This window comes from Suncus etruscus, assembly GCF_024139225.1.
Source record: "Suncus etruscus isolate mSunEtr1 chromosome X unlocalized genomic scaffold, mSunEtr1.pri.cur SUPER_X_unloc_1, whole genome shotgun sequence".
Lineage (NCBI taxonomy): Eukaryota > Metazoa > Chordata > Mammalia > Eulipotyphla > Soricidae > Suncus > Suncus etruscus.
In genome coordinates, this window is record NW_026060304.1 from 1,880,739 (window position 1) to 1,906,265 (window position 25,527).

A 25,527-nucleotide genomic window follows, 5' to 3' on the forward strand; every position below is an offset into this window, starting at 1 on the left:
GATACCAACCAATGGTGGAAGCAGAATCAGGTACTAACCTAGGGTGGGGTCAGAATGCCAGGTCACACCCTAGGGTAAGGCACAATCACCAATAAGTTTAGGGTGAGTAACATAGCAATCCCCTATATATTTAAATACACAACAGTATCTTAGTACTGTCCTGTTTCTGCTTGTTTAGTTTTGTATTGAATGTTGAGTCACTGCCTACGCTTAAGGATTTTCCTTGAGCCTACACAAAGGGTTCACTCCTGACGACATCAGGGAAGGAACTCTAGCCTATGTCTGGGATTAACCCAGGTTTCTCCCTTTCTACATCTCCCTGACTGTTGCTCAGATCCGGGACACGCAGCTCAGCTATTTTGTTCTTTACTCTGCAGAACCAAGTTCGTCCCTACAGCCACTTTTCTCCTCAGTAAACCAGTTGTATTTTCAAAGCCTTCTTGTATTCAGTCCTGTAGCTATGGTTCTAATTGTGAAAAACTAGCAAACAATCTTTTGGGAAGGCATTGTTGCTGTGTGTTATGTTGTTTTGACCTGCACAAGGAAGGATTTGTTTGGGAGTGAAAGGGAGTGCTGATTATGCCTACCACAGGTTTGATTCACTCACTGGAACTGAGTTTTCCTTCTCGAACCTTGTATTCTGGGAAGAGATAGGCTCTGGGGACAGGAAGGCTAGTTTGTGTTTAGGAGTTTGTGCCACATCCTGAGTTGCTGTTTTAATTTCTTCTGAATCTGTAGTCAGGCATTTCATCCACCAATGTTTTTTTTTTGGTTTTTCGGGCCACACCGTTTGATGCTCAGGGGTTACTCCTGGCTAAGAGCTCAGAAATTGCCCCTGGCTTGGGGGGACCATATGGGACGCCGGGGGATCGAACCACGGTCCTGATCCTTGGCTAGCGCTTGCAAGGCAGACACCTTTCCTCTAGCGCCACCTCGCCGGCCCCTCATCCACCAATGTTTAGCGAATCTAGTTACAGTGATGGCCCTGGTGGTCTGTGGGAAAAAGAGCACCTCCAAGAACCTTCTAGAATAGTTCTCACACCATAATGGCTGATCTGGCTTCTAGCATGATGTTTCTGGACCCTCTCCTCTGGGTGCCCATGGAGAGAAGGTCATGGCAACTGGGTGCTTTTAAGAACAGAATGGAGAGTACCTGGGTCCCTCTAGGATCCCAGAGAGACCTTTCCTCTGCCTATTGCATGGGTGTGCATGGCCCTGACCCCTCTCCTTCGTGTGGATAGGGCACAGACCTTCCCTGATGTGGTCGTAAGGTTTTCCCTCGAGGAGTGGCCATGCATGGACGCCTCTCAGAGGAAGCTAGAGACGTGATGCTGGAGACCTAAGATCCCTGTGGGCCTAAAGTGAGTTCTGCCCTGGGGCTGATACTGCAGGACTCATCCTAAAGTGGGGAGATGCCCAGATGAGGCAGGGATCTGGGCTCAACAGGGGACTTGATTCTGCTGAGCACAATGTCAAATCCTCCTTACTATTACCATTTACCAGCCACTGCCTTTATTCTTACAGAAGTCCAACTTTATATTGTTAAATGTCTGCTGAGAGAATAGAAGAATCACACATTGTGTCCTGGGTTTCCCATATCTGAGCCAAAATTGGTTGGCTCCCCAGCTCTGCATCTAGTTACTTAAGCCATCCAGGTTTCCTATCTTAGCACAGAGCAAGGTGTCTGCCCTGGGGTTTTGCCGAATGTGATTGAATTCATAAACTGGGAGGTCTCATCCACAATTGTGGATGAGCTCAGGGTTTACTCTACTTATGAGTTAAAGAATTATTCCTGGCGTAAATCAGTGATCATCTAAGGTATTTGTGATCATTCCTAAATTGGCCTCATTTATGGTCATGTGCTCCGGTCTGTACTATTGTTTTAATCCTCATGAGACAATACAATTTATAAGTGACTTAAATTCTTTTCATGATTTCAAATGATCCACTCAGTAGCACATTGTGGGATCTCTCCAGTGCTTTTTGGGACATTATCTTGGATGGGGATGAATTCTGATTGTCCTGCATGCAGACCATATTCTCTAATCCTTTGCATTCCTTGCCAGGGACTGTTTGACTTTTTCTGCTTTTCGTATGTTATTTTTTGTTTGTTTTTGGGCCACACCCATTTGACGCTCAGGGGTTACTCCTGGCTAAGCACTCAGAAATTGCCCCTGGCATGGGGGGACCATATGGGACGCCAGGGGATCGAACCGCGGTCCTTCCTTGGCTAGCGCTTACCTCTAGCGCCACCTCACCGGCCCCTTTCTGTTTGTTTTTATATTTGAATGATATAGGCATTCCAAGAGATTATGCCTATATCTGCAACCAAGAATCACTTCAGACAAGGCTTGATGGATGCTATGTGATTCTGGTTATCGAATCATTGTCTACCCTGAACATGCCATGTGCCATAAATACTATACTGTCACGCCAACCTCTTCTGTTTTGGGGGAGCGAGTGGGTTTGGGGGCACACCTGGTGGACCTCAGGGGTTACTCCTGGTTGTGCACTGAGAAATTCCTTATGGTAGGCTTGGGGGACCATATGGACTGTCAGGAATCAAACTTGGGTTTGTCCCAATGGCTGCATGCAAGGGAAATGCTTGCTTAATAGCTGTGCTATCTTTCTGGCCCCACCAGCCTCTATTTTCTAAGACACCATTGGGCCTTGGTAGTACTTGGGTTTACTCCTGGCTCTTTACTTAGTAGTCAGTGTCTGATAACCGGGGAACTGTGTGACTCAAGGGGTGACTCAGAGGAACTCAACCAGTGTGTGCCTAGATATGTGCATTCATCCATGTTCAAGACCAGCACTGTCCTTTTGCTCCCCCATGCCTTGCTGTATCACCCGCCCCCACAGTTAAACTTTCATTTCATCATGGTTCTCAACTAAGATCAGGATTTCACAGAACTTTGATGCTCAGCCATTCTTTTACAATAAGAAACACTGTAAATGTGATGATAACGACTTTCAAAATTTTCATATTTACTTTTACCTCTCTAACGGTAGGTCTGAAGCTCAGAAATATTCAGGTAGAGGCCGTAGAGATAGCATGGAGGTAGAGCATTTGCCTTACATGCCGAAGGTCATTGGTTCAATTTCTGGCATTTTATATGGTCCCCTGAGCCTGCCAGGAGCGATTTCTGAGCCTGGAGCCAGGAGTAACTCCTGAGCGCTGCCGGGTATGATCCATAGACCAAAAAAAAAAAAAAAAAAAAAAAAGAAATATTCAGGAAGAAATGTAGACTCAGGCTCAATGCTTCCTGACCATCCAAGAGGGATACTTGTCATACCCTTGGTTTCATCTCCAAGAAAATGGTCCTAGAAAATGTATATATTCCAAATTGAGGTTAAGAAAAGATAAAGATGATGAAGACATGGTGAAATAGATCAATTATGGAATAAAAATGTTTTAACCATTAGCTTTAAGTGAAACTACTTTCAGGATGTACTTATGGGTAAGCGATGCAGAGATGAGGGGAGCATTTCTACTGAGCCATTATCAGACTCTTGAGTATCTAGAAGTGGCAGCTGGCTCCTCATGTATATCTTCCTCATCTGAAATACTCCAATATCATTTATGCGTGGGAAATGGGATCTCTTCAGTTATGGATGCCAGTAGTGAAGTTTTCTCTGGGAAGGCCATTAGATTGAGAATGCATCATTAGTAGAATAGCACCCTTTTGCCTTTGGGGATTGTGCACAGGATCATCTCTTCAGGCCATTGCAAGTTCAGTTTAGTGTGCAAAACGCACCAGTAGTGAGATGTAGCTCAGGAGGAGGGCCATGTTTTCTCATAAGGGGCATCCCATTCAGTCAAGAAGGAGGCAGTCACCATGGAATAATCTAGGATGTGTCCTTGTTGTCTTCCCTGTTCCACTGAGAAAAACATTTTCTACAGTTCCTAATTTTGTTATTTCCCCAATAAATTTTTGAGTGTCTCTTTGTGTGTTCCAAAAAGTAAAATAAAACACAAAAGTAAAAAATTAGACATAAAGGTGAAAACCCATTGATTCTCCTGTTTTTCATATTATTAAGTGAATGCTGCCTAACCTGCCCCATTTATCTTTTTTTGTTTGGTTTTTGGGGTCACTTCCAGCAGCGCTCAGGGGTTACTTCTGGCTCTATGCTCAGAAATCTCTCCTGGCAGGCACGGGGACCATATGGGATGCCGGGATTCGAACTACTGTCCTTCTGTATAAAAGGCAAATGCCTTACGTTCATGCTATCTCTCCGGCCCCACCATTTATCTTTTTTATTCATACATTATTTACCTGGTAGATAAGGAGCAGATGGAATTAAGGAATAAATACTTAATTCAGGCATGGTGGGCCTTCAAAAGGGGTGAGTGAAGGGAAGGTTACATTGGTGAAGAGGATGTTCTTTTTATGACTGAAACCCAACTACAATCATGTTTGTAATCAAAATGTTTAAATAAAGATATTATTAAAAAAAGAGTGACTATGAAAATGGCCTAGTGGGGACCCTGAGAATATATATATATATATATATAATATACATATATAATATATATTATATATATAAAAATGAATCATATATACTCATTAATGTTTCAGAGCAATATGCTACCTTAACATTATTAAAATTATTTTTAGGGACACACCAGGCAATATCAGGTGTTCCTCCTACTCTGCAGACAGGAATTACTCCTGCTGCCTCGGGGACCCTAATGAATCCTTGGGATTGAACCCTGTGATAGGGCACCTCAATGCATTTGCCCTCCTCATGTCCTAGAGCTCCAGCCCCAGTTGGGAAGTTAAGTGGCAAATATGGGCATTAGTTTTCATGACTGAGGGGGAATCCCCCTCCCCTGGCACTCAAAATTGTGATCATTAGCCCCACATGGAGTTAGTTTCTTCCTAGAAATGGAGTTCCATATCCGGAAGGAAAAATTCCACTTCCAGCCAGGCGGTGGCGGTCAGTAGCTGGCGCCTGGCCCTTTAAGAGTGCGGCCGGAAGTCGTTCGACGTCACGCAGTCCGCCATCTTGCCTCCTCTGTTGCCGGACAAAGACGGGGACGCGCCGGCAATCCGCCGCCATCCGCCGCCATCGCCGCCCAGACCGACAGTCTCGGGGCTCCCCGGGCCGCAGAGGACGGTTCTTTCCCTGCGGAACGGATTTCTCTCTGTCTTCGGAGCTGCGAGTCTCCCCGGGTGAGCGGCGGGGTGGGCGCCCGCGATCCTGCCGCCCGGGCTTTGCGACTGTTCCCCAGGCATCAGTGTCTTTCCCTGATCATTTCCAGAGCTCTTCCCGCTGTCATCGCGCTGGGACCCGGCGACTCCGCCTTAGTTTGCGGAGGGGGATTTCGTGCAGAGTGGTTTTGGCAAGGGAGTGCCGGGCCACTGCTGCTAGGTCAGGGCAGACGGGTCCATCCCCAAGTGCCCACTTGGCCCAGCTGCCTGGGAGCAAACGCCCTCCCCGCTGGACTCTGTCCCCCGAGACCTCCTGGGGGTGGAAGGAGATCGAGTCTGGACATTCCAAGTGCAGACACGGGTCCCACCCTAGACCTTCGTAAACTGTGTGGATGTTAACTGAGTGGACAAAACGCAACTTGGGCGCCTTCTCTAGGGGCAGAGACTGGAGGCCTGTCCAGACGCGCTGTCCAGGGTTCGGACCCAGCAAGACCCAGAGGAAGCAGCAGGGCAGGCTCATGCTCATCCTTGCTGCTCGAGGCTGTGACTTTTCCTTAGGGATTGCACACTAGGCATCGCTGCTGCTCTTCGAAATAATCCGGGCCAGGGAAGATGGAGCCTCCAGCAGTGACGTGCTGTCCCCAGGTAGGGTGCTGCATGGGCTCTAAGAAGGACAGGGGAGAGGCAAAGGAGTCCGATCCCTCCTGCACCTGTGGGGCCCAGAGATGTTTTAGGAAGCAATCTGGGGAGGGTTTGTGGCTGCTGACACTCCTGGCAGGGGCGCTGTTGTCTGCAGATTGAGGCTGCCTTTGTCCTGGTTGGTTGTCTTGTGTTTGATTTGGGGGCTTGCCATTCGTTGCTCAGGCATTGCTATGGATTCATTATTCTGAGTTACCAATAATGAGTCCAAGACCCTGTTGGATGACAGATTCCAGGTTTGCACTCCTGATAGTACAGAACAGGATGTTGTTGAGAAAGAAGACCTTGACTCTGGAATTTCAGCCATAAATAACATTTCTAACTCTCTTGGGGAAAGGCTTTTCGATTTATTTCCCGTTTATGGCACATAGACAAAAGGGAATTCTTATGGCTCTAACTCTAGGATCATCCCTTCTTGATGGGGAGACTTTAGGTGTGTTGGGATTTCAGCCTGGGACCTCCCCCTTCCATGGCAAACATGCAGTAAAATGTCCTCTGGTTTTATCACATGGATCTTTTGTAATGTGCGGCTGCTTCCTATGTCAGGATTATAACTGTGCCCATATCTCCTTGCAAGGACCCTCCTTGCATGTCTTGTAAAGTCTCCTTGGGGTCCCTAAGTCTGGAATCCTGGTGAATAATTTTTAGTCTTATCTTAAAAAACACAGCAGAGTCCTTTCCTACATATTCATTTCACTGTGAGTTTTTTTTTTAATTTCGTTTGGGTTGCTTAGTGCTGTGTTACGTCTGATTCTTTTCTTTTGTGTTGAAATCTGAGCCAAGGACTATGCTCAGGGTTTTTCCTGAGTCTCCCCAGAGACTCATTCTCTGAGTGAGTTCACTCCTGACAGTATCAAGGGACACTAGCCTGATCCTGGAATTGACCCAGGATTGTCCCTTTTGCACCCTTCCTGATTCTGGTGCTTAGGTCCAGGACACAGAGCTCAACTATTTTGTCACTTGCTCAGCAGACACATTTCTCCTCATTAAACCAGTTGCTTTTCCAAAGCCTTGTCTGCAGTCCTGTAGCTTGTGGCTCTAATTGGGAAAAGGAAGCAAAGGATCTTTTCGAGAAAGCATTGTTGTTTCGTGTTGTGTCACTTTCACCTACACCAGACAGGTTTTATTTGCAAGTGAACTGGAATGCTGATTATGCCAAACAAATGTTTGATTCACTCGGTGCACCAGAATTTCCCTTCTCTGATCCTTGTATCCTGGCAGAGATGGACTCTGAGGACAAGAGGGGCCAGTGTGTATTTAGCATTTGGGGCCACTTCCTGAGTTGTTATTTTAGCTCCTTCAGATACTGTAGTCAGGCATTCCATGCACCAGTGTTCAGTGATTCTAGTGCATGGATTGGGCCTGGGTGGTCTGTCTGCACAGCAGCACCTCCAGAGACCTAGAATAGTGCCGCACATATTGGCCTATCTGGCTTTCTAGCGTGATATTTGTGCACCTCCCTTTGGGTACCATGAAGAGAAGGGCAGGAAGGAGAGGGCATTACTCCTCCTAGGAATCTAGGGGGTCCTGTTCTCTCCCCAATGCCCTAGGTGAGCATGGCCCTGACCTCTTCTTTGTGTGTCCAGGACATGGTGACCTTCCCTGATGTGGCCATAATCTTTTCTGTGGAGGAGTGGCCATGCTTGGATGCTGCTCAGAGGAAACTCTATAAAGACGTGATGCTGGAGACCTACAAGCACCTGCAGGCAGTAGGTGAGAGCTGCCTGGGGCTTCTGCATGACATTCAGGTGGGGAGGTGCCCAGATGAGGCAGGGAGATGGGCTCAACAGGGGACTTAATTCTGCTAAACTGAAGGTCAAGACCCTCCTTGTTATTACTTTCCAGCCACTGGCTTTCTTTATTTGAGTCGCTGAACTTTATGTTTTTAAATGTGTGTTCAGAGATCAGAGGAATTAGACTTTGTGTCCCGTGTTTGCCATATCTGGGCCAAACTGGGTTTGATCCCCATCTCTGCATCAAGTTCTCTAAACCTGCTGTCAGCCCTGCTTCAGCACAGAGAAAGGAATCTGCCCTGGTTACTCTGAGTTTTTCGAAAAGTGATGTGATTTCATCATGAGGTTCTGTGGGTGACCTCAGGACTTATTCTGATTCTGAGTTCACGTTTAACTTCTAACATGTTTTGGTGATCATCTAGAGTGCTAGTGATCATGACTGAGTTGGACTCATTTAGGGTCCCAAGTTCCCCTCTCTGCTACTGTTTAAATCCTCATGAGACTGCAAAATTTTCAAGTGATTTAATTTCTTTTCATGATATCAAAGATCCACCCAGTAGTGGAATGTGGGATCTCTCCAGTGCTTTTTGGGACATTTCCTTGGATGTGGATGAATTCTGATGTTACTGCATCGAGACTACATTCTCCAATTTTTTGCAACCCTCACCAGGGACTGCTTGATTTTTCTGTTTGTTTTTATATTTGAACTATACAGGCATTCCAAAGGATTATGACTCCATCTGCACCCAGAACTGACTTCACTAAAGGCTTGAGAGATGTATGGTTCTGTGTATCAAATCATTGTTTGCCCTGGAAATAGCATGTGCCATAACTACCCTAATATCACTGTAGCCTTTTGTTTTATGTTTCTGGGTCACACCTGGTGGTGCTCAGGGAAGTTGCTCATGGTAGTCTTGGGGGACCATATGGAATGCTAGGAATAAATCTGCCTCTGTCGTAGGTACGCCATGTGCAAGACAAATGCCCTAAAACTTTGCTGTCTCTCCGGCTCCTCTAGTCTCTTCTTTATAAGACACATTTGGGCCTTGGTTAGTGTGCCTGGCTATTCACTCAGTGATTTTCCGTGAGGGTCTCAGGGAGCTGAATACTCAAAGGGTAACCAGAGGAACTCAACCACAGGGTACCTAGATCAGATATACTTCATCCATGTGCAAGGCCAGCACTGACTATTTCTCCCCCATCCCTCATTGTGTGACCTGCCCCCTTAATTTGACTTTTATTTCAACCTGATCTCATGTGTGCAATAACTCACGTGCATTTGGAGCCAAGAATCCATTCTTCATCTGTTCTTTTGGTTGTCCAATTTTATTAGGGACCCAGACTCATGCATGGGCTTCTGTCTCCTTGTCTGTAACCCAAGAATCTTCTTTCTGGGCAGGGCATTCCAGACTGAAGCCTGCGCTGATCTCCTGGTTGGAAGGTAGAGCACTGGGGAGGCTACCAAGACATGTGTTTTCAGGTGAGTGTGGAAAGAGCCTTTGGCTCAGTTCCTGGGTTGGGTGTGGAGCATCATGAACTTATGTAAGATTGGGGCACTGGACTTGGGGTATCAGGCTCCCAGATTCTTGATGAAGGACATCTCCTCCTCCCATTCACTACCAATGTTGCTGAGTTCCAGAATGCTCTGAAGATTTGCTGTCTTGCTTTTGCTCTTTCAGTTTCTAAGTCTAAGACTTTGTAGAACATATCTTGATATTCTGAGCCTCCATTCCATGTCTGTGCTCTCAACATGGCTGCACAGCCCCATTTTGGGGTTCCCATCTCATGCCTCTCAATCTCTTTCCTTTACTTTGGCCTTTTCTCTGGGACAATATATGAGTTTTTTGAGATTCCCAATGAAGTATTTTTCCTCTCCTTTTATTTTCAGGTACACTCCGTGATGGTACTTGGGGCCCTGTGCTTTTAAGCATTATTCCTGGTGGGCTTAAGTGATATTATGGGGTGTTGGGAATTGAAATCGGGTCAGCTACTTACAAGGCAAACACTCTCCTTGCTGGGCTTTCTCTCTAGCTCACTCAGAATAATTTCTTTCTCTGTAATTTTAAACTACTGTTGTGTGAACCCAGCATATGTTTGCAGAGGAATTTGCCAAGTTCCTCAGAATAAGACTGACAACCTGTCTTGCCTTTTATAAATAAATCAACTGATTTATCACGGGAAAACAACATGTATTCACTCCACCTATGTTGCTAATTCAACCACGCTTCATTCAACTAGTTCTTTGTTTTAAATAATTTCTTTAAGCATCCTGGTTACAAAAATGTTAATATTGGGCTATAATCTTAGAATGTATGCTGCCCTTTACCAATACCCGTTTTTCACCACCAGTGTCCCTCATACTCTTCCCCCTTGTCTGTCTTTGACGAATTCTGCTTTTCTCTCTGCTGTCATTTTATTCTAATTATCAGTGCAGTGAGTGACCTAACTACACTCGCTGATCTTAGTGGTAAGCTTCATGTCATGGGCTGGTACTTCTCGCACACATCTCGGTTGTCTCTGAAAATTATTATTATCATTATTTTATTTTGTTTTTCTTATATTTCATAGATGAGTGGGATTTTTCTATGACCATCAGTCTCCCTCTGTTTCCTAATTGTATGGGTATAATAATCTCCATGTCATCCATATATAAGCAAAATTTATGACTTCAATTTTTCTAACAGCTGCATAGTATTCCATTGTGTATCTAGATGTACAGTTTCTTTAGCCACTCAGGTATTGTCCAGCACCCGTGTTACTTCCCAATCCTGACTATTGTAAATAGTGGAGCAATGAACAAAGGGATGTGGAGAGCATTTTTTGTTGTATTTTTGTTTCCTATGGTCTATATTTTGGAGAGGGCCAGAGAGATAGCATGGAGGGAAGGCCTTTGGCTTGCATGCAGAAGGACGCTGGTTTGAATCCTGGCATCCCATATGGTCCCCCAAGCCTGCCAGGAACAATTTCTGAACCTAGAGCCAGGAGTAACTCCTGAGTGCTACCGCATGTGACCAAAAACCAAAAAAAAAAAGGATATTTTGGAGAAAGAAATTAGATCCCTTTTTATATTCAGAGGTTACTCTTGAATTTGTACACAGGAATCATTCCTGGTTGTTCTTGGGTATCATATAGTGTCAAGAATGAATTGGTTTTGGCCACAGATCATGCATGTACAATAAACCTTGTACTATGTTTCTAAGCTCTAATTGAGCCTTTTTAGATGGTAAGACTCGAAGTTAAATTTGATGACAAATGATGTCAATAATTATAACCCTGCTTTGCCTCTAGTAGTATAATTCCAAGCTAAGTGTTTCCTAACCAGTTGATACATTTCTGTCAGATGTCACTAAGGATGATGTGAGCTCATGAAATTAAGTGTCTACATCAGGAGAGTAAAATATCTTTAGAAATTAAATCAAAGTTATATGACTTCAGGGTACTGTGTATGGAAAGTTAATTTAAGATGTGTTAAAAAGTTACACGATAGGCACTGGAGCCATAGTACAGCTATAAGGTGTTTGCCTTTCCACCCGGACAACACCACAAACCTGGTTCCCATTTCATTCTGGCATCCCATTTGGTCCCGAGTCTGCCTGGACTGACTTCTGAGCACAGAGCCAGGAGCAACCCTTGAACATATCTGGGTATGACCCCAAAACAAAAAAAAAGTTCAAGGATAAATGTCATAGTAATACTATGGTGAGTAGGGTGTTTGCCTTTCATGTGCCTACCCAGGTCCAGGAGTTCTTGATAAGTGCATAAATGGGAGTCCCTCCTAAGGACTCTGAATTTTGACCCTGAAACAAAAGCAAATGTTTCTGGATTCGGATTTTCTGAAATTTTCAAGATTTAATGAATGTAAATACTTTGACAAAATAGACTGTTTAGAGACAAGAGGTATAGTTCAGCATTGCCCAAACATGCAGGGAGTGATTCCAGATCCAGGAGTAAATTGTGGGTACCTCTGGGTAGAGCTGCAAAGTCCAACCAAAAAATTAGAATATTTTAGAGTATGAAATTTTATTTTGCTTTATCAACAAAATACGGAAAGCTATGAGAACAGACTTTAGCAAGTGATAAAGTATGATCCATACAGCCTTTGTCAACTCTACTCTGACAAAACTCTTCCTCTTTCAGCAAAAGCAAAGCCAGAAATCTACCCATGCTCCTTCTGCTCACTGGCTTTCTCCAGTCAGAACTTCCTCAATCATCACCTGAAACAAAGTCATCCCTCTCGGATCCTCACAGGAGTATGTGCAAGAGAGCAAGCACAAGTAGAGAATTCCTATTCACATGAACAGAACCCATGGCAACAGCATTCTAAATCATATAATGACAATCCAAGAAATGACACACTTGAAAGTCAAAAGCAGAAAGAAGTCTACAAACCTTTGCCTAAAAAGATGAGGTATAAAAGAATTTCAACAGTCTTTTCTCAAGTATGTCACCTTCTAATAGGGGACTCCAATAAATATGAGATGGTAAAAGAGGAAGAAACTAACACAAGGCAGGAAGAAAATCAAAAGGACACAGTTAGAGTAGATCAAGGACTAGGAAAGCCAAGAATTTTAAGAGAAAAGAAAGTGAGACCTGGGCAGGGATGCACCGATGGGTCAAGTGTGACACACCAAAGGGCACAAACACTGGAGAAGCCATGTGTTTGCATGGAGTGTGGGCAAAGTTTTAGTCGGAAGTCATATCTCATCAGACACCAGAGGACACACAGCGGGGAGAGACCCTATGTTTGTAGTGAGTGTGAGCAAGGCTTCAGTGATATATCAGGTCTCATCAGGCACCAGAGGATACACACAGGTGAGAAGCCCCACGTTTGCAGGGAGTGTGGGCGAGGATTCAGTCAGAGTTCAAATCTCATTGCACACCAGAGAATACACACAGGGGAGAAGCCCTATATTTGCATGGAGTGTGGACGAGGCTTCAGTCGGAGGTCACATCTCATCACACACCAAAGGACACACACGGGGGAGAAGCCCCATGTTTGCAGTGAGTGTGGGCGAGGCTTTAGTCTGAGTTCAAATCTCATCACACACCAGAGGATACACACACAGGATAAGCCCCATGTTTGCAGGGAGTGTGGGCGAGGCTTCAGTCTGAAGTCAAGTCTCATCACACATCAGAGGACACACACAGGGGAGAAGCCGTATGTTTGCATGGAGTGTGGGCGAGGCTTCAGTCAGAGGTCAAATCTCATCACACACTGGAGGACACACACAGGGGAGAAGCCTTATGTTTGCAGGGAGTGTGGGCGAGGCTTTAGTCAGAGTTCACATCTCAGCATCCATGAGAAAACACACAGTGAAGAGAAGCCCCTTGCTTGCAGGGATTGTGGGTAAGGGTTCATTCAGAGTTCACGTCTCATCATAAGAGGACACACGGGAGAAGCACCATGATTGCTAGTGTGGGTGAGGCTTCCATTGAAAGTCACACCTCATCACACACAGTGAACACACATAGGTAGAATCGCCACATTCACAGGGTATATGAGATAGGATTCAATTGGAGGTCAAGTCTCATCAAACAGCATAGTATACACAAGGGAGAAAGCGTCACTGAAACAAGCCTGACTAATGAACAGTAAATAACTTTTCCGCATCCATAAAAACCAAGTGCAGCATAACGTTCCTGAGGAAATGGCCAGGAAAAAGTTCAAGCATCTAACTCCAGATTTTCCCTGTGCACTAATAAACTTTGTATACTTCTGATCTCTAATATTTCCTTCCCCCTGAAAGTAGTAGGTAATAGATGCATGCAGTCACATAATTCTAAACAAAGTCTATTCCTGATATCAGTTTGAGATAACTTAGGTTAAATTATTAGTAAATTGATTCCTAGATTCAGGCAGAGAAGTATTATACTTAAGATGAAGTAATTGAGGGAATAATTAGATATCCTGGTTTAAAAAAAAGGCCGTCTTGCGTGTATTAGTGTTTTGCTTTGAAATAATTCCTGCTCTCTACACCACTTAGCTTTCTACTTGTTAGAAGCAAAATTTTTGAACTCGTCATCTTTTTATCCTCTTAACCATGTCTGCACTATTGTGTGCATCTGCATTTGCTTACAGACTCATGTCTCTAATGCCCTGTATTTATGGCATGAAGATTCCACTTAAGTTGATATATTTCTTTTTTTTTTTTTTTTTTTTTTTTTGTTTTTTGGTTTTTGGGCCACACCCGTTTGACACTCAGGGGTTACTCCTGGCTATGTGCTCAGAAATCGCCCCTGGCTTGGGGGGACCATATGGGACGCCGGGGAATCGAACCGTGGTCCGTTCCTTGGCTAGCGCTTGTAAGGCAGACACCTTACCTCTAGCGCCACCTTCCCGGCCCAAGTTGATATATTTCTTATGGGTAACCACTCATATACAGCATTTACACAGCAGAATATCTCAAACTTGAGATACCAATGAGACTGGGAATTCACCATTTGAGCTAACAGCAGAATCAAATTATTTAACTGCAAGTGTGGTGAGTGGCAGAGAAGAGAGATTTATACAGCCCAAAGATTCATAAACCCCTGTTCGGATTCTGGAAGAATGAATACACAGGGTTAGTAAAAGAAAACGCTTCAGGGCTGGAGCTGTGCCACAAATGGTAGGGCCTTTGTCTTGCATGCACTAATCTAGGGCGATCCCCACCATCCCATATGGTCCCCCACACCTGGAGCAATTTCTGAGTCTATAGCCAAGAGTACCCTTGAGTGTCACTGGTTGTGGACCAAAAAGCAAAAACGAAGAAAAAATGCTTCAATAATCTGAAAGCCAATTGTTTTAATTTCTAAAGAGCAGAAGCAGGGTCGGGAGTGATAGCACAGTGGTAAGGTGTTTCCCTGCACGCAGCCCAACACAAGATGGATGGTGGTTTAATTCCTGACATCCCATATGGTCCCTGGAGCCTACCAGATGTGGGTTCTGAGTGCCTAGCCTGGAGTAACCCTTGTGTGCCACCAGCTGTGACCCTCTCCCCCAAAATGCAGAAGCATAATAAGCTTTTATTCATATATGTCATTTGTAAATAAAGATATTTTCATGTATTTTCAATATTGTTACCTGTACCCATATCTTTTTTATTAGATTTTTAACACATACCAGTTTTGAGTGAATTTAGTGCATATACTTACTGCGTGGTCTGTATGCAAAGCATCACCTTCAAGAAACTTCTAGAATAGTGTTTCACATCATATTGTCTGATATGGCTTTCAAGCATGGGTGCCCAGTGAGACAGGAACTTGGAATCTGGGTGCTCGCAAAGGCACCATCCAGGAGCCTACAATGTCCTGTGAACATGGGCCTGAGCCCATCTTTTGTGTGCTTAGGACACATTGACCTTCCCAGATATAGCCTAGAGCTTCTCCATGAAAGAGTGGCCATGCTTGGTTGCCTCTCAGAGAAAGGAAGCTCTATAGAGACCTGATCCTGCAAATCTACGAGCACATTCGGCCTTTAGCTGAGAGCGGCCCTGGACACACAGCTGTGGGCTACATCCCAGGATGTGGAGGTGCCAGGATTACTTAGGGAATGGGCTCTATGGGAGATATGATTCTGCTGAGCTCAATATCAAGTTCCTCCCTATTGTTCTGACCACCCAGTCCCTGACTTTAAGTCTTAGAGGAGTCCATCTTTACATTTTTAAGTGTCTGTTCAGCCACCAGAGGAATCATACGTTGTGTAGGGGATTTGTCATATCTGAACCAAATGGGGTTTATTCCCTGGCTGTGCATCTAGTCACCTAAGACTACCAGGTGTCCTACCTCAGCACAGGGCAATGAATTTGCCCTGATCACTGCGGGTTTGCCTGAAAGTGATGGGATTTCATGAACTAGGGAATCTTATTTACACCTGTTGGTTAGTTCAGGACTTATTCGAGTTCAAGGACACTTCTGGTTTGAATTGGGAATCATCTGTGGTTCCTTTCTGGGTTGGCTTTGTTTATGGCATGTGATCCCCTCTCTTGTTCTAATCCCAATGAGACATCAAAATTTATAGTGAATTAATTTCTTTACAGGATTTCAAAAATCCAGCACTATCATATCATGGAAACTCTACACAGTTCTTCAGTTTTTTGAGTCCAGTGCCTTGCCAGGGATTGTTTGACTGTTATTGGTTTTTTTATTTGGACTATACAGGCAGTCCAAGGGCTAATGCCCAGATCTGCACCTAGGAATAACTTCAGGCAAGGTGTGGTGGATGCTATATTCTGGGTACTGAATCATTGTCTACACTAAACATGCACGTGCCATAACTACCATCATTCTAGTCTGTTCTTTTTAAGAAACCTTTGGGCTTTGGTGGTGCTTGAGTTTACTCCTGGCTCATCATTCACTGAAGAGAGTCTCAGGGAACTGAGTCACTCAGATGGTGACTCAAGGGAACTCATTCAATGGGTGCTTAAATCAAATGTTGTTTGTCCATGAGCAAGGCTAGCACTGTCCTCTCGATGCCCATCCATCACTGTATGATCCAACCCCTAAGATTGACTCTTTTGTTTCAACCTGGTCTCATCTGTGCAATAAGCAACTTGCATTTGGAGAGATTTTGTTCTTCTGAGAATAGCATGTCTTTTAGTCCAAGTTTCTCACTGGCCAAGAGACCATCGTAAGCTATGTTCTCAGATTCTTAACCTTTTAGTCCTCCTACCCTTGAGCATGAATCTAGATGAGTCAGTTCTGTTGTTTCAGCCATCATTGGGACAGCCTTTCAATGATAAATTTTCCCATTTTGTGAATATGCCAATAAATTGCTATTTATGAAGTAAATACTCTTGCTCATAACCAGCAATATCAAAAAAGAGCACTCTTCATTAATGTGCCCTTTTTACCCTTTGTCCTTAAGAAAAACTAAATGAACAAAAATGTTTTTAATTTCATTTCTCATCATGGCAAAGAACAGCACACAAGTAATCAATTATGGGCTATGTTGAAAGGTTGAATACTGGGGCCGGCGTGGTGGCGCTAGAGGTAAGGTGTCTGCCTTGCCAGCACTAACCTAGGACCGACCGCAGTTCAATCCCCTGGTGTCCCATATGGTCCCCCCAAAGCAGGGGCAATTTCTGAGCACATAGCCAGGGGTAGCCCCTGAGCATCACTGTGTGTGGCCCCCCCCAAAAAAAGCCAAAAAAAGAAAAGGTTGAATACTGTGTTCCATATCAGGACCTCCTTCATTAGTGCTCACCCCTGTGTTGAGAGCCAGAAGGGACACGACCACAGAATAGTCTCTTCTGATTCTCTGCATCAGGGAAAACAACTAAGATAGCAGAAATTATCAGCATTTTCTGAGTCTATATTATCGGAGTTAAATCTACACACATTTCTACCTTTGTGCATTAGCAAGAAAATTTTTTCTCTGAGTTGATATTCATGTGTTAGTTGTAAATGAGAAAGATAATGTCACATCCCAAGATTTAGGATTCAATGGTCATCTCAGAGTTGTTTGATGTAGAAGTCACTGGTGAGGAAGGATCTCAGGTGAAGAGGGCATTCACAAGGAAGCATGCATGAGCCACTTTGAGAAGTCAGTTTTGATTATATTTTTGACTGTACATTTAGTTTATTTTGGAGGGAAATGTTTATCATATTAGGGACTGTAATTATGGACTATGTCAGCCTATTCAGTGGAATGGGAGAGGGGCTTAAAACAGGGTGTATGCTTCTGTATTTAAGGAAGAAGGGCTAAGGGAATTAGGGAAAGCTGTATGTTAAACGATGTCACGTGCTTTAGGTGGTTATCTATAGTAAGCAAGACCAGGTCTGGAGTGTCTTTTGACCACTGTTCTATGTGCATGCTTGTAACTTCATATTCTTGAGCTGAAACCTGGCGGTAGACAGCAGAGAGTGGAGAAGACACTTTATGAGTGTGGTCATGGCCACTTTTATAGTATCATATATTTAGGAATTTGTCAGTATCAAGGATGTGAGAAATATTCAGTCTCTGTAATTGTCCATGTGCTCTGACTGCATGCCCACTTTTCAGCATCCAAGCTGAGTTTTCCTTAACAATTTTCACCTATCTCAAATCTAGGACTTCAATCTTTTTATTTTTATTTTTTCATTTTATTTTATTTTATTTTATTATTTTTTTATTTTGAATTATGAGAACAAAAGATGCAAAGAAAGAGGACAAGGTAAAGTTACAGTGGAAGGACAATCAGCCATAACATAATTCTCAGAAGAAGTTCCCTTGCTGATATCTTAACTTTGAACTTTCAGCCAAAGAACGTTAAGATAAATAAAACAGAATCCATGTACAATTACTTTGTCCCTCAAGTCCCCAGTTTGTAGCACATTATAATATTTCTTAACAGCACACAAGGCAATATAAAGCCATAAGACTTACGTAACTCCTTAAATATTAGAGGCATATTATTTTTTACATTTCCATGTACATTCATATTAGCTTAAGTTAACCTCAAATTTTAAGTGGGTGCATATTTTAAGGATTAGAGTCAAAGGAGCACAGTAAAAACGGTGTTAGCGTGGCAATTGTTGTTTGCATAATCCCACCAAAATATGAGAGGCATGGAAAGGAATAACCTTGGCCTAAATACAAAGAGATCCTACCCCTGAAGTTTCCTGGCATAAGACCAGCTCTAGGCTCCAGGCAAGTTATCGTCCGATGCAAGACATTGTCCGTAGTGTCAACACACTTTTCACACAGTCTCTGTTGTTGGTATGTTTCTGTATTAAAGATTCTGGAATCTCCATATCCTAAATTGAAGTCATGATGTGGAGTGTCTTCTCGTTTCACCTCACATTAAAGGGCAATGCAGGAAGCCCTGTCCTGTAAGCAGGTCGTTGTTAAGTCTTCTCATTGTTAAGGGAAGTCTCTTTTCAGTAGGACGATGTCTGAGCAGTGGTAGGGTCTTCCATGGTAGAGGATTGCTTCCAGGTGATGTTATAGACAAACCTCACAATTAAGGGGCAATACAGCAAGCCCTGTCCAGTAAGCAGGTCATTGTGTTTGTTAAGTCTTCTTAGTGTTAAGGGAAGTCTTTTTTGAGTAGATTGATGTCAGAGCAGCTGTAGGGTCTTCCCTGGTAGAGGAATGCCTCCAGGTGATGTTATATACAACCTTGGATGTTTTGTAGATGTCTTCTCTAGATCAGGGGTGAATGGAGAATGCCCATTCTTCTGAGGCTTGTACCAGGTCTTTATGTCAATGTTCAGGGTGTAAGGTCTCATTGCACTATAAGATATCTCTATTAGATAAGAACTTATTGGTATGTATAGTATTTTCCCATTTTAATGTGCCTAAGCAAACAAGAAATAAAGCCACGTGGTGCTATCAGATATATGTGGGCGTAAGAACATTTCCAACAATACCCATGACTTGGATCAAACATAAGCATTAAACTGAGGGATTCTTTCACACCAAATTTCATATTGAGCAGTTCACAAAGAGAAGATAAAAAAAAACATGGGGGGGATCGTCACTGTATAAGAAAATATTCAGCAAAAGTTATAGCCATCAAAAAAACACCCATAAAATGTTGAAGAGACATAAGTGTTCTTTTTATGCCTTTTAAAAGAGTTGGGTGGGTGTTAACTCCAGGGCACCACTTTGATCTGTGCCTTAGGACTGACTCTACAGTACTTAAGTTAGAAAGGGTAAATGAGGAGTAATGATGATAGGAGTTAAGGAAGTTAAAGAGAAATATGATCTTATGAAGGGGTATGCAAAAGGGCAGAGTACAAAGTGGACATTCTGCATACATAAAACATAATTCAATGATAGTGAGTACTATTAATGTTTCTTGTGATTTTGAAAATATAGACTGGACACAGATTACCAGTGACTTCAAGAAGCTGGGAGGCCAGAAGTTCAGGGCCCCACCCAGACCCTCCCTAAGGAGCTGAATGGATAATGGGGGCAAGCCTAGGGTAACTTCAAGCTCCACCAAGGGGCCCCACTCACCGGCTTGCCCAGGCATGTGGCCCAGGGAAGCCCTGGAGATCTGGAGCAAGGTGGTAGAGGACTTCAATCACTGCAATGAACATACTTAGTTAGAAGAGCTCAGAGTGCCAATTTTCTGAGATAGGGGAACTGGGTCTTTTTAATCCTGAGCATTGATAAGTCTAGGTTGATACCATATTTCACACAAGTATGATATGATATTAAACATATTATATTTGTCACATCTAATAAAGCCTCTGTGTAGCACATTCAAACACAAAATGAAGATACACTTATATACACCATGGTGAATTTGGGAATTGACAGCGACAAGTTATGGAATTATCTTAATATATTTTCATCATGGAGAATTTTTTTCAGAGATTTCTAGAAGTCTTTTTATCAGTTGATGTTTCACAATTTTCAATTTGCACAAATTATGGCTTCTACATTTTATGGGAAGTGTCATACCTAGTGGTGCTCAGGGGTTATTTCTGGCTCTGCACTCAGAAATTGCTCTTGGCAGGTGCGGGGATGATATGGGATGTCTGAAATAGAAGTCTGGTCTATCCTGTATTGGTCGCATGCAAGGCAAATGCCCTACTGCAGTGCAATCTCTCTGGCCTAGACTTCAACATTTTTATTTAGTTAAAGAAATGTGAGTCACAAAGTAATAGATAATTGGGTTTTGTGCATATAAAACTTCATCTATCCCAATATCAGCGTCAATTCCCATCACCTGTGTTAGGAATTATAATCTATCATTTTCCTGCTTTTTTTGTTTTGTTTGGTTTGGTTTGGTTTTTGGGTGACACTTGACAGAACTCTGGATTTACTCCTGATTCAACCTCAGAAATCGCTCTTGGCAGGCTGAGGGGACCATATGGGGTGCCAGGATTAGAAGCAACAGCTTCTCCATGTAAGGCAAACACCTTACCTCCAGGCTATCTCTCCCCACACCACCCCCACTTTTTGTTAACTGTTGTCATAAAACAGCATTGCTAGCTTTTATTAACTCTGTGAGGCCAGTTGAAGGTAAGAAGTGAAAACTCACACAGGGAGAAGAAATGTCTTTATAGGACACTAAGAACATCCACGTGTCTCTGAGGCCCACCAGAGGACACTGAAGTCCACACAATTTTCCCAGAATCCACTTCAAATAAAGTTGGCCCTAACATTATTATGTGAGACAGTGTGACATCCAGATTGTGTGCTATCTGAGTGTAAAATAAACCTTAGAGAGAGGCACCTGTGCTTCATGAGAAGATGGCAGGGCTGCTGATACCTCATGAATCCCTTGTGAAGTTTCTGGATGCGAGTTTAGGGCTTATATATTTTTAATATAATTTTGTATATATTTTGGATTCTCATGGACACATTGGTCTGTTATCAACTGAGCAATGTGCTGAAAAATCACTCCTGGGCCCAGAGAGATAGCACAGCAGCGTTTGCCTTGAAGGCAGCCGATCCAGGACCAAAGGTGGTTGGTTCGAATCCTGGTGTCCCATATGGTCCCTCGTGCCTGCCAGGAGCTATTTCTGAGCAGACAGCCAGAAATAACCCCTGAGCAACGCTGGGTGTGGCCCAAAAACAAAAACATAAAAGAAAAGAAAAATCACTCCTGGCTGTTGTTGAATACCAAAGGTGACATAGCGGATCATTCCTGGTTGGCTATATGCAGGGAAGCATCTTTCTATATTCTAACTTATGACTCATGGTTTACTTAATTTTTATATACCTGAAACCTACTACAAACATGACTCATGATTTACTGAAGCATATAGTAAATTTATGTCTCAGTTATTCAGCACCAATAGAAGTATAAATTTTTCCCTGGAACACATCTTTTCCTTTATTATTTTCATATTGCAATGTCCACTGGAACTTCACAGACTAAGATGGGAAGAAATATAAGTATGAGATTGTTGTTTCAGGTTGTTGCCCTTTACATTTTCCACTGAAAACCCCAACATTTCCGGTTTTTCAAACTGACTTTGTTTTGAATGTAAGTAAATAGAGGAAGTTCAATTTTGAAAATATTTCTACATAAAGCAAAATAACAGCACAGAAGGAAGCTGAAATGGGCCAGCAGCACAGGGGTATTTATTAGGCTGATTTGCATTGTGGGATTTGTTTTGACTTTTGGGGTACTATATGGTATGTTGAGCATTGTACCATTATTGCTGTCCGAAAACAAACTTACCATCATCTGGACTAACTCTCCAGCTCCTAGTCTATGTATGTCTGCATGGGAGTTATCATCTATTTTGAGGAAAATGAAGTGATTTCTGTTGCCTTTACTTTCAGACTGCAAAGCACACCAGAATTTAGGGATTAACACTAGCATTTAATTTTTAGTAAATTTCAAAAGAAAAATAACACCCAAGTACCCTCAACTTCCATATACTGATCCCGGGTATGTGCTGGGAAGGAAGAAAGCTTCCTTAAGACCTTCCACAAGAGCCATGTGCTGATGCTTCTAGCCCTTCTGGGAACATCCTAGATTGTGGTTGTGATGAGTATGAGCTTCTGATAAAGGGATAGATGCAGCTAAGGTCAGGACTTCATAAACTCTGATGCACAGCAATTCTTTTACCACCAGTAACACTGGAAATGTGGCAATAACAACTTTCAAAAGTTTCATATTTACTATTTCCTCTCTATCAGTAGGTCTAAAGCTGCAGAATATTCAGGTAGAACTATGTACGGAGACTAAGGGCTCCCAGGCAATACAAGAGGGGATACTTGTCATACCCTTGAATTCAGCTTCAAGAAAATTGTCCTAGAAAATGAATATTTCCCAAATGCAGTTTAAGAAAAGGTAAAGATGATGAGGACATGTGAAATGGATCATTCATAGAACAAAAATATTTTAACCATTAGGTTTACTTGAAAGTAAGTCCAGAATGAGTGATGCGGAGGTGAGGGGAACATTTCTACTGAGCCATTATCAGATGCTGATCTCTAGAAGTAGTTAACTGAAATACTCAAATATAAGTCATACTCTGGAGATGGGATCTCTTCAGTTGGATGCCAGTAGTGAAGTTATCAGGTCAGAGAAGGCCTTGAGATTTAGAGTGCATCATTAGTAGAATGGCACCCTTTTAGCTTTGGGGCTTCTGCAAAGGAGAATCTTTCAAGGGCATTGCAAGTTCAGTCTACTGTGAAAAATGCACCAGTTGTGAGATGCAGGTCAGGAGGAAGGCCATGTTATCTAATTCTTTGATCAAGAAGGAAGTCACCATGGCAATGATCCAAGAGGGTTCCTTGCTGTCCTCCCTGTTGCACTGAAGAAAGGACATTCTACATTTCCTAGTTTGGATATTTTCCCAGTAAATTTTGAGTGCCTCTTTGTTTGGCCCAAAAACTAAAATAATACAAAAAAACAAAAATAATTCAGACATAAAGGTTAAAAAGCATCGATAAACATGAGTTTTCTATCTTATCAACTGAATGCTGCCTCACCTCTTTATTTATCATTTTTATTCAGACACAATTTACCTGTAGATAGGGGGCAGATGGAGTTAAGAAATAAATGTAGGGGCCGGGCGGTGGCGCTGGAGGTAAGGTGCCTGCCTTGCCTGCGCTAGCCTAGGACGGACCGCGGTTCGATTCTCCGGCGTCCCATATGGTCCCCCAAGAAGCCAGGAGCAACTTCTGAGCGCATAGCCAGGAGTAACCCCTGAGCGTCACAGGGTGTGGCCCAAAAACCAAAAAAAAAAAAAAAAAAAAAGAAATAAATGTACTTATCCAATACTTAATTCAGCCAAGGTGGGTCTTCAAAAGGGATGAGTAAACGGAAGACGCACTGCAGAAGAGGGTTGTTCTTTTTTGACTGAAGCTGTCAGGCATTGGCTCCACCCTCAAGTTGCTGCTGAGAGACATCCTTGGTCTGCAGCTATAGACAGACCTGGTGCTACTGAGGGGCGCTGGGCACCTGCACAGGCAGTGGCGCAAATGGGGTGGCCTGGTGCTCCCCGCAATCTTTTCTTATCAATATGTAGAGCCTGCTCTTTTGTTGCCTCCATACTCTGCTGGCCTGCACAACCTCAAGGACCATTTTCAGGTGTGTCTGACCCTGGACTCTGACACTGCCCATCGCATCCTGTGTCCCAGGACCAGAAAACAGTCAGTTTTTACCCCCTCAGCAAAGCAGGTGGACGCATGTCAGGCACACAACAAAAACCAAAAAAACCAGGAGGGATTCCTAGTCCCTGGGAAAGTTGTAAGGACTAGTGAGGGGAGATGTGGGGCCAAGAAAGTCCCCATCCTATGCAAATGAAAGGATCAAGGAGTGCCTTCAGGATCCAATCAATTCCCTGGAAAGAATGCATGTTGGAATCTGACCAATGGGAGAGGGAAGGACCTACCCTAATTGCCTGAGTTCCATCCTCAGTTCCTTTGCATCACAGGAGTTGGTGGCTTGGCCTGAGCCTTGAGCCCTGAGCCTGCAGGAGGGGTGTACACATCCTCCCTGCTTTGGACCCAGCTCTGAGAACACACCTGACAGTGGGGAGCAACCACAGGATCCAGGTGACCTGCAAGCTGCCACCAGGGGTAGGGAGGACTTTCAAGCTAAAGACACAAGGGCGTTGGGGGAAGCAGCAAGAAATGGCATCTTTGTACCCGGCTCTATGACAGAGTACAGGATAATGGGCAACAATCATAAGTAAGAGTTTGGACATTGATCCTCGACTTAGGGTCTGCTATCTTCTTGGGTACCTCGTGGATTTATCAGTTTTCCACAATCTGTATTTTTATCTCTATCCCAACATTGCCTTAGGTTTCCAACTCTCCTTGGAGTGGCGCCTTGTACCTACCAGAGGACGAATTGCAGAATCCCCTCCAGGCCCTGTGGAAGGCTGGAATGGGCCCAGAGCAGCTGAGGTCAGAGCTGCAACAACCTGCTCCTGCTTCATAGTCTCAGGCCTGCCTTTGCCCATGGCAGCGGGTGTGACCATGGCCCTGGTGGCCTCCCTGACTGAGCTGCAAGCAGAGGCCCACTGCCCCATGTGCCAGGCTTTCCTGCAGGAGCCTGTGACCCTGGAATGTGGCCACAACTGCTGTGGCTCATGCCTGCAGCAGCACTGGGAGCACCTGCACGACGTCCTGCCCTGCCCCGCCCCGTGTGCTTGCACTCCTGCATAGGTGGGCACCCCCAGAACACGAAGCTGGGGGACATGACTGATGTGGTCCAGCAGATTCTGTGTATGAGGGAGAAGAACAGTGAGAAGGAGCAGGAAGAAAACGAAGAGGATGAGGAAGAAGAGGGCAGAGGCCACTGTGAGAGGCACCAGCAGGCCCTGAGCCTGTTCTTCGAGAACGACCTGGAGCTGCTGTGTGGCGCAGTGCGCTGCCTCCCCTGACCACCAGGCCCACCACCTGACTCCCATTGCAGAAGCCGCTGCTCATCACAGGGCGAAGCTCAAGACATGCCTATGGCAGCTGAGAGAGCAGCTGGAGGAGGCAGTAAGGGCCTTGGAAAGGAACGACGATGAAGTCACCAAGCTGAAAGGCCAGTTGAAACTGCAGAAGCAAAATGCGACCCGGGAAGGCAGCCAATGGGCACAGTTCTTGAGGAAACAGGACCGTTTCATTGGGAGGAAGCTGGTGCACCAAAGGACCGGTCTTTAGAGACACATGCTGAACAAAAAAGAGCAGCTGTCCAGGGAGGCCTGCATCGGGAAGGAGCTGCTCATGGTGCTGCAGAAGGCTTGTCTGCAGACCGATGCCCACTTCCTCCAGGACGCTGGAGCCCTGCACCTGGCCTAGAGCCAGTGCCAGAGTCCGGTATTCCCTTACGGCCCCTTCCTGGGAGCACAAAAGGGAGAATCCCTCTCTGCCCCCCAGCTACATTGGCTTGGGCAACATGAGGGCCAAGTTCCAGGTGTACCTGACGCTGGACCCTAAGACTGCTCACTCGGATCTCTGCATTGCCTGCTAGACAACTGCCAGCTACTGACAGGAGGGCGCCCAGCCCAGCCCTGGCATGTGTCCCCGTGCATACACCTCCCACGTGGCGGTCCTGGGGTCCCTG

The 25,527-nt window shown here is 44.2% G+C and overlaps 1 protein-coding gene across 1 annotated transcript; it reads left to right on the forward strand.

The window, feature by feature from the left end:
- Nucleotides 1–5,768: 5,768 nt before the first annotated feature.
- LOC126000524 (zinc finger protein 343-like) lies at nucleotides 5,769–24,638 on the forward strand. The gene is made up of 7 exons (XM_049767777.1): nucleotides 5,769–5,801; nucleotides 7,442–7,568; nucleotides 8,988–9,068; nucleotides 11,726–12,935; nucleotides 14,990–15,099; nucleotides 23,495–23,656; nucleotides 24,274–24,638. The coding sequence occupies exons 1-7, from the start codon at nucleotides 5,769–5,771 to the stop codon at nucleotides 24,636–24,638; spliced, it is 2,088 nt and encodes a 695-aa protein (XP_049623734.1).
- Nucleotides 24,639–25,527: the final 889 nt, after the last annotated feature.

Excerpts from the sequence above, each read along its gene's own strand:
- LOC126000524 (XM_049767777.1), top strand. The coding sequence starts at position 5,769 with ATGGAGCCTCCAGCAGTGACGTGCTGTCCCCAG. Across the intron at positions 9,069-11,725 it reads ACCAAGACATGTGTTTTCAG|CAAAAGCAAAGCCAGAAATC; the intron begins GTGAGTGTGGAA and ends TTCCTCTTTCAG. Across the intron at positions 12,936-14,989 it reads CTTGCTTGCAGGGATTGTGG|AGAAAGGAAGCTCTATAGAG; the intron begins GTAAGGGTTCAT and ends GTTGCCTCTCAG.